This window comes from Lacerta agilis, chromosome 6, assembly GCF_009819535.1.
Source record: "Lacerta agilis isolate rLacAgi1 chromosome 6, rLacAgi1.pri, whole genome shotgun sequence".
Lineage (NCBI taxonomy): Eukaryota > Metazoa > Chordata > Lepidosauria > Squamata > Lacertidae > Lacerta > Lacerta agilis.
The window spans coordinates 56433475-56448411 of record NC_046317.1 but is presented as its reverse complement, the minus strand read 5'-3'; the positions used below and the strand labels follow the sequence as shown (position 1 = coordinate 56448411).

General features: G+C 42.7%; 1 protein-coding gene across 4 annotated transcripts in view; it reads right to left on the bottom strand.

Moving 5' to 3' along the window:
* SRGAP2 (SLIT-ROBO Rho GTPase activating protein 2) overlaps positions 1–14937 on the bottom strand; it is a 192917-nt gene that overhangs the window by 58386 nt on the left and 119594 nt on the right. For 3 of the 4 annotated variants that reach the window (XM_033152860.1, XM_033152863.1, XM_033152861.1), the window contains exons 6-8: positions 13202–13417; positions 12518–12646; positions 213–437 (exon numbers count right to left, since the gene is read on the bottom strand). In XM_033152860.1, coding sequence (XP_033008751.1) covers positions 213–437; positions 12518–12646; positions 13202–13417 — 570 coding nt within the window. The remainder of the gene's footprint in view (positions 1–212; positions 438–12517; positions 12647–13201; positions 13418–14937) is intronic. The other variant, XM_033152862.1, reaches the window with a different exon arrangement.

Sequence of the window (14937 nt, the reverse complement as noted above, 5' to 3'; positions counted from 1 at the left end):
TGATACTACAAATTCACTTTCTCTTCTTACCCATTAAGATATATGTTGCTTAAATTAGGACATTCTTCCAGAATTTGATGCCCAGGTTGAAGGCCAAGATGTCAAGTCACTGACCAATTCAAGACAATTTGCTTGATTCCCTCCACAGTCCTTATTGTGACTGGACTGGAAATTCCATTATATGCTTATTTATGAAAAAGAATAAAACTAACCATGTCTCCCATGTGTGGCTGAAACTCAAACTTCATGGGTGGGCAGAAGACATTGTTGCACATCTCCATGAGGCGCTGCTTGTCGCTGTTGGCATCCAAGTTCTCCACAGCATTCTCAATGGCATCCAGGCCCTCGTGCTTTGATTGTTCTAAGTTCAGCTCTGCTGACAGGAATGTCCTGAGTGCCCTACCGAGGCTGGCATGATATCCCAGGTCACAGCACTGCTGGAAAATAAAAATAAAAAAGAAAGGCCATCTGAAACCCAAGAAGCTCTACAGGACACAGAGGTTATAATCTATCAATGTTTTTACATGCATTACTCATCACGTTGATTTCAGTCTCAGAAGGTCCAATCCACTAGACAAGAAACATCAAACTGATGTCCAGAGCTGAGTTATGTTTGTACAGTGGTGCCTCGCTAGACGAAAATAATTCGTTCTGCGAGTATCTTTGTCTAGCGATTTTTTCGTCTAGCGAAGCACCAATACAAAGTAGCGGTTTTTCGCGCGACGAAAATGTTTTTTTTCGTCTTGCGAGGCAGCCCCATAGACTTTTTCGTCTTGCGGGGCAGCCTTCCGCTAGCGAATGCCTTTCGTCTAGCGGGGCACCACTGTACTAAAAGCATAGAATCTTGTTTAATAGTTACACCATGTTTAAAAGTTACACCATGCAGCCAATTTTGGATTGTATCAAATTTTCTCATGTAATTGAGCATGTCTTGAACGGCAACATGGGTTTCTGCGGCTGCTTATCAGGTAGAATCAATGAAATGGACCCAGCTCAATTAAACAATATAGAACTCTCTGCTTAATATTGATCTGCCTTACTAAGCCTAACTCACGCTTGCAGATGTACTCCAGCATTCTGGATTGGTACCATTGTGTGCTTCTCTCCTGCTCTCAAGTCTTTCAGACAACCCTCTCTGGTGGTTGGTCCTGACTGCTGGGCAGGGGTGTAGCACGGGGGGAGTTAGGGGGCGGACCGTCCCAGTTTCCATAATGGAGAGGGTGACAAATTATCAAGGAACAATTACTGCCCTACTAGGGCGGTTCATAAAAAACTTATTTTTTGAAAATGCCTGCTCCAAAGGTCTTATCTTACTATACTAGGGATTATATAGCTATATATGAAATTTCATGCATATTGGTTAATATCTTGACCTTCCTCCACCAAAATAGCTGTTCACTTGGCTGTTTTCCTATGTCGTGAAGGCTGAAATTTCAGTTCAGTGGAGCACTTACTGTTCCCAACCCTAACCCTGTGGAAAGTCATCTAATTAGACTTTAATTTGATTTTGAGATGTTTTTAGGAGGTAATTTAATTATTGTTTGATTTTATACCAATGTTATGTATCTGATGTTAGCCACCCTGAGCCCGACTTCGGCCGGGGAGGGGGGGATATAAATAAAAGGTTCTTTTTATTATTACTTGTTATTATTCCTTTGTAAGAAAATATGGAATAACGTAAAACCATTTTTGCAGGGGGGGGGGATCAATGGGGGGGTGAGAAGAAATTTTCCGCACCGGGTTCCACCTGACCTTCCTACGCCTCTGCTGCTGGGTAATTATGCTCATCTTGCAACTCTGATCTGTTAAGCCTGGGTGACCTGATTTACCAGCTCCTGCTCATATCCTAGCTGGATTGCTGCTGTTTCTTTTCCTAAATGCCAGAAAGCAATATGGGCTTAGGCTCCTCTTTAAGTAAACTGTACTTGTCGGGGACAATGGAGAAGGGTCTCTGAAGAGGATCTTAAGTAAGCGCTGCAAGAGAATGGACCTTCTCAGTGGCAATGACCAAGCTTTGCAACATCCTTGGGCATATTTGCCTGACACCAACTTTGTTAGTTTTCAGTTACTAGAGTTAAAGTCCACATGCCTTTAATGATATCTATTTGGAGACTCCATTGCATTGTTTTCAATACCTTGTTTCTACTGTTCTATCCAGGAGTGCCAACTTCAATAAAATGGGGGTGGGGGAGAGCCCCACCCTGCATAATCAACCACATGACACAGTGCATACAAACCATTTGAATGGCAATGCCCATCAACTTGGGGGGTAGTGGCCCCCTCAAATATTTCATGGGGGGGCTGAAAACCCCTCAGCCCCTAGGAGTTTGCTTCTATGGTTGTATCCACTGCTTTGGGGTGTATGGGATGTTAGGGGAGGGGTAGTACCTCTGGTGGGCTAGTACCTCTGGTGCGCTTTCTGGGGTAGTTTGACCACCTTTCCCCACCCTGTACTTAGCTCACACCTGTGGCTCCTAAAAGCTGTCAGCATGTGACAGAACCCACACCCAGGGAATAGTTTTGACTGGCTTGCTAAACCAGGTGCGGATAGCCAATGGGTCTCAAACCCTCAGTGTGTTGAGGACTTCCCCTGCATGTGAAGACAGGATCCAGTGGATTGAGTGGATGAGACCAATAGTAGTTAAAAAGGTGGTTTCTGCATGTGCTGTAGAAGGAAGTGAGGGGCAGATAGGGTTCATCAACCCAGGAAGGTAGCTCATCTAGGAGAAGGAAAACTCTGGTCCTCCACTGCCTTGAGGGACATCTTTGGCTAAGGAGCAAACCTATACAAATCAGGTGTGGAGTCTTTAAGATGGTTGGATGGCACCTTGTATGACAACTTCCAGAAACTACTGCAGCCAAGCTGGTGCTTAATGTATTGCTCTGCTTTCCTTTGGACCACATCAAGGAGGCTGGGGGGTGGGTCTCATCATCTGGGCAGCCCTAGGCCTCCCTATTCACTGCCCAGGCTTGAGTCCTGGGGAGGTAATTTCGGTGCTGCTAACACAGCAGTTTGACTTCGCCCCTGGAGGCACGCTCAATTGTCCCCTGAGACAGACAGATGCCAAGAACAACATTCAGCTACTTTTATTGTTAGCTTATCTGACTCCTGTACTTCTTGTTTTTAATGTGTGAAGGGTAGGAATGAAATATATGAAACAAATACTAAAATTTTCACTCAGATTTTGCAGATCGAAGGAAAGAAAGTGAAGAAAAACTTTAAAAAGAAATCCCTTTAGTCAAGCTCTTGCTACACTTCTGACAACTTTAGCATATTGTTCATGAAAGCCAATCTGCTATCCAAACCAAAGTATATTACTTATGGGAAAGAAGCTCCTGCCATTTCTTCATCAGAAGCAGATTTGATTTCCCCACCCTTTTAAAAGAAATCAGTAGACCAAAATAAAAAAGAGAGAGTGCAAGCAAAAATTAAATATGCTAGGAAGCCATCCAAAAGGAGGAAGAGCCCATCTGCTTGATGGATGCCCTCCTCTGGAACTGAAATCAATAGACTCTCCTCCTCCTGCATAATTATTTGGGGCATGGGAGGTGCAAGGCACAAAAATAAATGGGAAATGGGGGGAAAGAAAGGGAGGACATAAAGGGGGAAAGGGAAGGGAAGAACCGCAACCCGAGCCACCTTCCAACACTTTTGAAACAAGTCTTGCCATGGCCTGCCATAAGATGCCTGGGTACAGTGCCAAGAGGCTGTGGAGTGTGGCAGGTGTTGAGCTCTTATAAAGCAGCAGCAGCAGCAGTTGCTGGCTTTACTGGAAGCGCACAATGGAAGGACGTTCAATTCAATCAAGATGCACAAAGACCAAGCACAAAAACAAAAGCAGCTTGATTGAGAATTTGCACATGCAGAGGGTGGTTCATTGGGTAAAAAGCCATTCAAGCAGTTGCAGCTTTGCTGTCACACTAAAAGTCCATGTTTTACACAGTGCAACTAGAGGGAAACTGGCTTCAAGTGAGAATTACCAGTAGAACCCTCTTAAGAGGTCAAAACTTAAGAGAAGCACATGGGTCAATCTACTATGAATCCCTCATTGTGGATGGATCCCCCTTGGATGCAGTTGGCAAAATACATCCACAGTATTTGGATTTATCTTTATAAGGAAGACCAGATAATCAGTCTCTCTCTCTCTCTCTCTCTCTCTCTCTCTCTCTCTCTGTGTGTGTGTGTGTGTACCTGGGTGCATGTCTCCATCCACAGAATGAAAGAGGAAAACAGTTATTAATATTTTATAAGCCACTTCCATACGAAATCTGGAGGATTATATTAAGACAACAGCAATGTTTTCCATCTTTATAGCAACTGTTGGCAGTAAACATTTTTCAGCACTCCTTCCCCATCCATAACATTTAGAAATGTGCAAAATAACATATTTATAAGTGTGTCTGTCTCACTGGACTTTTCTAGGTTATATAAATGTTTGATGGAAACGTTCTCCAAGGAAATCAATGTTTTATAAGAATTTAATGATAGCTCATCCAAATTCACTTCTCAGCGTGACAGCTGATTAACCCATTACTAGTATAGGAGACTTTAAAAGTGCTAACCTGGAAGGCCAAAGGCCAAGAAAATACTCTGCATTTCAAAATTCAATTCAGAATACTCCATAGCTGGTCACTAGGGAAAAAATGCTGAAGGGAGGAGTCATAATGAGTATAAATGCAGCAGTGCTAGATACTGTGAATGGCTAAAATAAATCAGTACAAAGGAAGATCTTGATATGTGTATTTTATTTTCTATCAGTTGTTCTTAAACATCACTGAAGGAACGAATACACTTCAGGTTTGCTTTTTTTCTGCAGGTAAGCTTCTATTATTTCCTTACCACCACCAGACAGGAGGATGCCTGAACAATTATGCAAATTAAATCTTAATGGCTGCATTTGTCCTCTGTGGCAGTCAGCCAATAAGCTATACAGGGGAATCATGCACACCCCTCCACTGCAGTTGCTTCCTGAATTAAAGAGACCAGCCTCTCCACCCACTGCAGTGCCATAATCTGGATGAATTCTATCTCCTTGCTCATTAGGTTGATAATTGAGCAAGGGAGGGTTAAAGAATGAGTTAATTCTCCATAAAAAAGTAAAGGTAAAGGGACCCCTGACAGTTAAGTCCAGTCGCGAACGACTCTGGGGTTGCGGCGCTCATCTCGCTTTACTGGCCGGGGGAGCTGACGTTTGTCCGCAGACAGTTTTTCCGGGTCATGTGGCCAGCATGACTAAGCTGCTTCTGGCGAAACCAGAGCAGTGCACAGAAACGCTGTTTACCTTCCCACCAGAGCGGTACCTATTTATCTACTTGCACTTTGACATGCTTTCAAACTGCTAGATTGGCAGGAGCAGGGACCGAGCAACGGGAGCTCACCCTGTCGCGGGGATTCAAACCGCTGACCTTCCAACTGGCAAGCCCTAGGCTCAGTGGTTTAGACCACAACGCCACCCGCGTCCCTTAATTCTCCATAAGTTCGTACAAAAAGGTTTTTTCTTCAAGATGCAGTTGCAGAGTACCGGTACTTGTGACTGCCTTATTTCTGTTGCTGTGCGGACTGGCACAGAGTGATGGCTGTGCTGGATCAGAAGCTCCAATTTACAGCATTCTGAGGGTGTGAAGAATTTTGGTGCTGAATTGTGTAGAAGAATTGCTGGAGACAGAACTGGAAAGACTTGCAAAGCAGAAACAGAAGGCTGAAGTTGCAGGACTTTGGCAACTTTGAACTTTTTGGACTTGCTGAGAACTTTAAGCAAGGACTTGAAAACCCTCTCTGGCCTCAGAGAGAGAAGCCTTCCTGAAGCAACTGTGTATAGTTTGTGTGTATAGTGCTTTTTGTGTTTACTAAGTAAAACAACCTCTGCTACACTTTGCTGTGGGAAGTTTAATTGCATTGCTGAACTTCTAACTTTGCACAGTCACCCAAAAGGTTATTGCGTACAAACATCCAACAGAGAGCAATCTGCATCTGTAGCCACAATTTAGATTGGGGTGCTCAACATGAGGCCTTCCAGATGTTGTTGGACTACATCTCCCATCATCCCTGATCACTGGTTATGCTGTCTGGGGCTGATGGGAGTTGTAGTCCAGAAACACCTGGAGGGCCACAGGTTGTGCACCCCTGATCTAGATGAACATTGGCTGGTGCTCTGCATTTCCTCAACCTATTCCCACCATATTGGGTAGGTGGGGTCTGGGCTTTGGTGGGCCACCAATGAAGCTTGGAGGGCAACCTCTGCTTCAAAACAGGAATGTTAAGCACCCAATCAGATTGGGATACATATATGGGGTCTCAATGGGCTGGATCCAGACTGAAGGTAGTCACACCTGCTTTAAATGGTACTAAATAGTAATAGTGAAGCAATAAAATGCCCATTGCATTTGGCTGATGACAACTTTCCTCAAAGGGCATTGATAGCACATATAAATTAAAAAATTAGCCATAATTCAGATTCAGATAATTATAAACAAAGATTGAAATATTTTAAACTGTTCTAATTAAGTTCTTGTTTTCTCTGTAATTAAAAAGTGGATTGTAGTGTGCTTGCATTACTCTTAATTTCTTTATCTTGGTAATTCCTTCCTGTTTTTCATGTACTATAAAGATCCACAGACTGTATTTTTTAATCAAGTGTGCCTTCTTTTAAGAACTTGATTATGTTGTAAATCCTTTCATATGCCGGTTTTTCCAACAAGGAGGTTAGAAAGATTCATTTTATATATCTACAGTGGTACCTTGGGTTAAGAACTTAATTCGTTCTGGAGGTCCGTTCTTAACCTGAAATTATTCTTAACCTGAGGTACCACTTTAGCTAATGGGGCCTTCTGCTGCCGCCGCGCTGCTGCTGTGTGATTTCTGTTCTCATCCTGAAGCAAAGTTCTTAACCCGAGGTACTATTTCTGGGTTAGCGGAGTCTGTAACCTGAAGTGTCTGTAACCTGAAGTGTCTGTAACCAGAGGTACATATATATCCAATATTTTGCAGAACACAAGTGTGTCTGATGAAAGTTTATATTATGATCAGTTGAGGTTATAAGGTTTATTCCATGCTAAGTGAATTTTATTATCATGGGTTGTTCTACTATAATTTCTGCCTACATTTATAAACATAACTGCCATTCATTTGTGATTGTATTTCATTTTTATGGAAGCCACTTTGTGAGGACATTTGTGAGCTAAGGATGCATCTCTTTCCCGCTTGGCCTTTGATACCTGAGATGAGTGCTTTCAAGGCCCATCTATTCATGTTACCATTTTTTTAATATAAATTTTAAATTGTTGTAACCTGTCCTGGAACCAGTTTGTGAAGGACAGGTAACCAATTTACTAAATATTTTAAATAACAATTATGTACATTATGTCCATCATTTTATATTTGTTCTTTCAATGCTGTCATCTACCAAAAAGCAGTGAGCATTTTATTGTTTTGCCTCTCATTTTCCTTCCTTCCTTCCTTCCCCTTGCCTCCTTTCTTTTTATTCCGCGAAATACCCCATCCAAACCCAGGCGCTGGTGTTTAGGCAATACATACATAATAACAGCCAAATAACATAAATTCTTATCCCAAACTACTTCCTTGCTTCAGTCTCAAGAGCCACCTAAAACTGCACCAGAGATCACCGGGCCAAGTTTAAAAGCCACCATAGCAGAGGTTTATAAATATGATTGGTGTTTTTATATGGAAGATGCACACTTCCTTTCTATTGCTTGTTGAAGGAATCTCATTGCTGAAAGGCATATTGAAAGGAACCATCACTCAGAAATCTCTTTTCACATTTTAGGGTTGTCTAACATAGAGGCCAACATCTCAGTGTCCACCCCAGCAGTTTCTCATTGGAATCTTCACCAGCTTAATGCCAATCTTATTAGACAGCTGAGCTCTATGGTTGAGCCAACCCCTGCTCCTCCACAAGCATCCTCAGCTAGGCAAACCCATTTTTCCATTAGTTCAATATTTATTTAGCATAAGGGATTAGCATCAGTTCAAAGAGTTTCAGCAAATTCAAAACCATCAGGGAATTGTTACATCTGAATGACTGCATTAAAACCTCCAGTTGTTCCGATTAACAATGAATTCAGCCTGCAGTTCTAAGCAGCCCAAGTGCGACTTTCATTGGTACGGGTGGGCTTCTGCAATTTATGCCTTCTTAATTCTGAGTGGATGGCTTCTGCACATAGAGAAACAGCATGGAACAGTTAGGCCAAGGGAGCCAACTTTTGGATTGCTTTTACATTTTTCAAATACTGCTTGAACACATTGTTAGAATATGCTTTCCCCAAACATTAAACCTGATTTGTATACTTACTGTTTCAACAGATTTAACGTGTGATGTGAATGCAAGGGCAGTAGCGCGGTGGTAGAGCACATGCAGAAAGTCCAAGGCCCAAAGTACTGCCAGGTAGGACGACTTGGAAAGACTCATTTGAAACCCTGGAGAGCTACTGCCAGTCATTGCAATGAGTTAGATGGACCAATGATCTGACTATGTCCCTCTGTTTCGCTTTTCCTGGCCTGAGACACCTCAGCTAAGTCACACAACTGCCTCCTGTCTTAGAACGAATTTCAACATAACAGCACTCACAGGGATGCTCCAACAGTATTCTTCTGTTACCTCACCTAAGAAAAGATGTCAAACCCTGGGCCCCTGCTTACCAGCTTTGTGCCATCATATGGCGATGGGAGGGAGCAAAGAGGGCAGTTCCCTCTTGGGTACAGCTGATGGCATGTTCACAAAGAAGCTGCCATGCTGATGAGAGTCTCTACCCCAGGAGGCAGTACGTTGGGCTTTCTGGTTGCTGTGGGAGGGGACAAGCAGATCTGAAGGGGAATTTTCTTCCTTTGGTTTGCTTCTAGGGCACAAATTATAAACTCCCATGTGTCTCGGACAATACCCCATTGTTGACTTATCCACCCACACCTCCTAAGAATCTAGTTTGTTCCCTTGCTAAGATCAGAGGTGAGCCAGCAAGCTGACAGGTCTACAAAGCAATTTTAAACATAGTGCAATATTGTTAATATATATTTATTTATACCCCACCTTTCCCCTTCGATAGGGCTCTGCAACACAAGGTTTTTGCCACTGGCACAGCAATGCTGCCAGTTTGTTGACCGATGGCATGGTCTAATTTTTCTGTCACAACTCTGTTCTTGGCAGATAAGGCAATGGGCCTGATTCATATCTGGAGTCAGCAGGGGTGGGAACCCCACTCCCCAAAGGATGGTCCCCCTAAGGCCCACCTCTGGAAATGGCATGGTTGCCTCACATCCAGGTCATCAAACTGGTCCATGGTATTGCTCTGCACTGTGATCATTCCTATATACCTGCCACTCCCATCAGCATTAACCTAGCAAGTGGGCTGGGATGGTCGTGCTTTCCCTCCCCTATGCCCTGCCAAACTTTGTGAGCTGTAACCAATAAAGATGTATGGCCTTCTGACTTGACCTCAGCCTATGTAAACCTCTAGCTACCAGACACCTGCTCCCTGCCCTGCCGCTCCACAGCACAGCAGCACAGTAATTGTTACAACCCCTTCTAAAATGTGCAGCACAATCCTAATTTTCTCAGAAATAAGTCTCTCAATTCAGTGAGATTCACTAGAAAGCGTTATTAAGGATTGCAGAATAAAAGTACTATCAAGCACAGCAAACTCTTTATATAGTTAAAAGATTGTGACAAATTAGATGGATGAAAGCCTCTCGCGTGAGCTGGCTCTCTCAGCACTCAGAAATAGCAAACGGTGATGCATTGCTGAAACTAATGCTTTTGCCTGGCACCGGTGTATAACCAGACAGCTGTGCCAGTAGAGCAGCCTTAGGGCTCCTGGGGAGAAGCGTCACCCTGTAATCTGGATAAATGATGGCGCTTATCTCAACTCCTTCAGATTACCGCTCTGTGTTTAAAGAAGAGTTAAGGATTTATTAAGGAAATCCAAACGGGCTCTAACAAGATTCCTCCCAACGCATGCCTCAGGGAAGCTTTCTAATGGCACAGAAAGTGAAAATCGTGAATAGACATTGGCAGGGGTGGCTAGCCCATATTTCATGGCATTTTATGATGATCACATCAGCCTTCTCCTTCAGTTCTTCCATTAGTTCCCTGGTGTTAATAATCTAGTCGTTTTTAACTCTGATTATGGCTTGTCCCACATCTCCCTTTAACTGTGATTATAATCTGGTCCCACATGCCCCTTTAAATTCCTCACTCCTTTTGCAACAAATTTATCTGCTGTTGGTTGCCTTTGTCTTCGTCTCCTATCTCTGTGAATTCTGTCATGCCTGGGATGATTTCCTGTTTACTTATCAAGCCATCTCCCCCTCTTCCTTCCTCAATATCCAGTTGCTTATTAGCCCAACCCAACAACCCAAGTCTCACCTTATGCTTCCTGATGCTGAAGAGTCAGATTCCATGGCTTTAGTCAACATTCCTAGACTGTGGTATTCAACTCTCCCCTCCCATTCTACCAGCCAAATTGACTGCTCCTTCATTCTTGACTCACCTGCTTAATATAGGCTCTAAGGCTGTCCTAGAGTTATAGATAATGTCACACCTGCATATTGCTGGCACCATATAAAACATTAAAGAAAGAAGCACAGCATCAGCAGTTCTAGCACAAGGCATAGCCCCTAGAAAATAATCCTTCTCATTAAAAAAAAAACTGTACATGTTCAGAAAAAGCAATGTTAAGAGTCCTCATGGACCTCTACCACTGCAAAATGCACATGGGAGAATCAGATTTTTATAAATAATTCTCAATGTAAGGTGTTCTTAAAATCTAGGAAAAGGTTAATCTAAAACATTTTTTCTCTAAGATGCTAGTTTTCTATCAACAGGGAGTTTTACACAGGAGAAGGACTGAAACAAATCACTAACTTGTATGATAAAATTATATTCTGATGAAGGTGGTACCACATACTTTGTATGAACATGTACATCTCCCCTTAGTAAGTCAAATGTAATTACCATGCATCTCATGCATAGCCTTAAGAAAACAAGATGACAATTCACTTGATGCCCTCTGGATCATTCAAATAAATTAAACTGTGTGCATTTAAGGAGCATTACAGAACAGATCTTGTTTACGTGTAATTCATAACTACTTTGAAATCAGGCAACAGCCAACATACAAAAGCAAAAGAAAATAGAAAAAGAAAATAGAAGGTATCCACAGGGCTATATGAGTCTGTAACAGCCACAACTATTCTCCACCAAGACAAAACAGGGTTTCCTAGTATTGCTAAGGCTTGCACTTCACAGCAGAAAGAACAGTAAAGTCCTCCAATGAATACTTGAAGTGAGCTGAAGTGAGCATGACCTGTTTGATTTTATGACTGGCTGAACAAGGAACAGTGGAGAGCAGGCAAAGACAATAAATTAATTTGCTTGTTTGGCGGCCCCTTCCCCCCAACCCCCAAATTACCCTTAGGGCTCCCCAATGGCTATTTTTAACTTTGATTACAGGCCGCTATTACAGCTGCCACCAAGAAGCAAAGAAAGCAGTGTTCAGCAGTAATCAGTTCGATATAGTCACTGCATCAGTCCTCTCGGATGGAAGTAGAGAATCCACACAGCAGATAATGTTTTATTTAACCACACTCTGAAAGACTTGGATCACTTTTCAGTATTAGCTACTTAATCACTTAAGAATGTAAAACGCTGCAATTTGTCCCACCAGCTTTTTAGCTTAGTCACAGTGGTCCACAATCCTGCTTACCATGGTAGTTATGGCTATTGTTCCACTGCCCTATGGGGCATGGCCAATAGGAGCCCCACTTCTCTATCCAGCTTGCAGTTGGGGACAAGGAAGGAACTGAGTTGCCCTGAGATTTGGACAGTCCAATACAGCTACACTGAATGTTCTAGTACTCCCCTTTCATACCACCCCATGCCAAAACAAGTCTATACTTTGTCCTTGTCCTAGAGGGAAAGGCTAGAGATGGCAGTGTGGGCACCCAGTTGTAGAGGCACTCTGGGAGGCTCAGCACTGAAACAAGCCACAGCTGGGGGAAGAGGAGAAAGGAATTGTCCCTGACCTCACACAGAGATGCAACATGAGATCAGAAATGAAAATTCCTAACCCTATGCATGTCTACTCCAAAGTCAGACCCACTGAGTTCCACAATAAGTGTGCAAAGGCTTGCTTCAAAGACTGAAATTTCTGTGCACACTTACCGTATCTGGGAGTAAACTCCATTGAAAACAGTGAAATTTATTTCAGAGTATCATGTATAAGATTGTGCTGAAGGAAGGGCAACAACCTGGAAATCACAAATTTTGGCCTGACTAGCAAGGCCAGCCAAAGGTTTTGAACCCCCATGTAATGAGTTCCATGTTCACAAAACAACTGCCCTAGCACTGCTGATCTCATGCAGTTGCCTGAGACACCACTCTGTACACAGGTAAACAGATAATCCTGAATCGTATGATGATGGCAGACCACACAGAGGAGGAGAGAAACATAAGGGGGTTTACAGCAGCAACCTTCAGTGCATGGGCCTAAACAACAGTGTACTTACATCAATGAGATCAGACAGGTCATGGATGTAATACTTGAACACAGACGCATTGGTGGCCTCCAGAGCCAGAAGATACTCATTTCTTGCCTTAATCGCCTTCAGTTTATTTTCTGTGTATTTTGCCTGGCGCTGAAAATAAACCAAAAGGAGTTTATTAAAAAGAAAAACAACGAAGAGAAGTAGTAGTAGTGAGGGTCTCACACAAAGAACACATAGCATTCTTTGACTCTCAACATTCCTCACTGTTGGACCTGAGCTCTGTGAAATCTTCAATACTTTTAGACAAAATAAAAGCATCCTGTAAGTAGTATGTAAACCGCATATTTCTTTGGTGATGCAGGGGCACAAAGGCCAATTGGCACCCCATGGGAACATCATTGCATAGGATTATTTGGTCTAGTCTCACAACTCTACTTGCAGTTCTGTAGTCCTCTGTGTTGAACACACTACAGAGTGTTACTTGGCTTTGGCAGCAAGGAACTATGCGAGACATTGAAGGCCTGAAAACCAAAGCTTCCAGATTCCCTGGAAGGATGTCAACATTTCCCTGACAAAGTAAATGAAAGCCATCCACTTATTAATTTATTGATTTCTCCATTATTTGGCTCCATCTCCTTAATACCCCTATAGATACTGCATTTTGCAATCACCCAGCAGTTTAATCCCATCATCCTACTCACACACCTTTTCTTTCATTTTCTCAATCTTCTTGACTGAGCTTCGCCGGACATGTTTTTCTTCAAACTTGACACTGGAGGCTGAATCAGGGGAGCGTGGGGTTTGCTTATCCTCTTGCTTCACAGACTTGCCAATCTGTTTCTCTTCCTGCTTCTCTGCCTCTTTCAGCTTGCTCTGAGCACTGATGCTGTCGGCATTGTACATATGGTAGGTCTTCATCACCTGCAAGAGACAATTGTCCAGTAGTTGAGCACAGGCTTTTTACCTCCCCTGAAGGAAAAGGCATGGTTTTCACTCACCCCAGTCAACATACCAAGGCTTCTACTTTACACTTTTAAATATTTCAATTGTGCTGTGCTAATCCACAAACATACTACTTTATATGGTTTGTGGAACTGCAATGACCTCCAAGGGTTAGCATTCAGAAAGGTTTCAGAACATTCTAAGTGTGTTTAGCTTATGTAAAGTGATACAGTGGTACCTTGGGTTACAAACACCTCGGGTTACAAACACTTCGGGTTACAGACTCTGCTAACCTGGAAGTAGTACCTCAGGTTAAGAATTTTACCTCAGGATGAGAACAGAAATTGTGCCGCTGCCGCCACGGGAGGCCCCATTAGCTAAAGTGGTACCTCAGCTTAAGAACGGCTTCAGGTTAAAAACGGACCTCCGGAAAGAATTAAGTTCGTAACCAGAGGTACCACTGTACAGTGCATTATAAAAGGACAGGAGAAAATAGCAAGGAAGAACAAGAAATGTGTGAAAGCTTATTTCTATTTCCGGCTGGAATATGACAATGCAATGAACAGTGCAATTAAGACTATAAAAGCATCTATTTGGTATTAGGAAAATAACAGTCTTTAAATATGATTCAATGGTTCTATATTTCTCCAGGATGTATGTTATTTTTTTATTAAGGAAGTATGAACAACTGCCAGGGTAAACACCAAAAGTGGACCAAAACTGACTTGTTCCTTTCCTTGCTTGCAAAGCTTCCAGGTGGCCACATGCTAAATATAAGTGAGCTTTAGCAGTGTGCTTCACATACATATGAGCATGCTTGGTGGCTACTTTCCACTTTGGGGGAGGCTAAGTATGATAAAGTTGGAGAATCTTTGACCAGGGCTTCAACCTTAGACCTCTATTAAACACAGACACTCCCCTCTCCACCTCAGCATCTCCTTAGCCCAGCTTTCTCCTCCTCCACTTTTCTAAAACGTGTTGAACATATAACTTCTGCTTTTTACTGGGGCAAGGGAAGGAGGAGGACATAGGCCAGTGGCAAATGCATTATGGTTTAGCTATTGAAAGTCTTTTTCCCCTTGCCTTTCCACATATTGTGTACATGATGACTTGCCATAATGAAGTTGGAAAACAGATTGTTATTTTAAAAGTTTATGAGGTCTCCAAATGTTGTCATGCTCCCCCATCCCCAAAGTATCTTAGATATTCAATACTAACTGGATTGTAAACACGCTCAGCAGTGAGCAGATATCTGTTCCAGCTTTGAAATCCTGACACAAGCCAAACTCCCGCCTCAAGTTCTTTCAATTTTTTGGCACAAAGCTATTGACTTTTGTTTCACCTCAGTTTGAACCTGGCTATATTTTTTGTTAAATAGAATACGCTCCCACTCCCTCTCCTTCTCTATGTGTCTCCCCTCCTGTAGCAATTAAGCAATGCTTCTTGGTTACAGAAAGAAGCCGCTGTTAAAAATGCAAGCCCGGTCAGTGTTAAAGTGA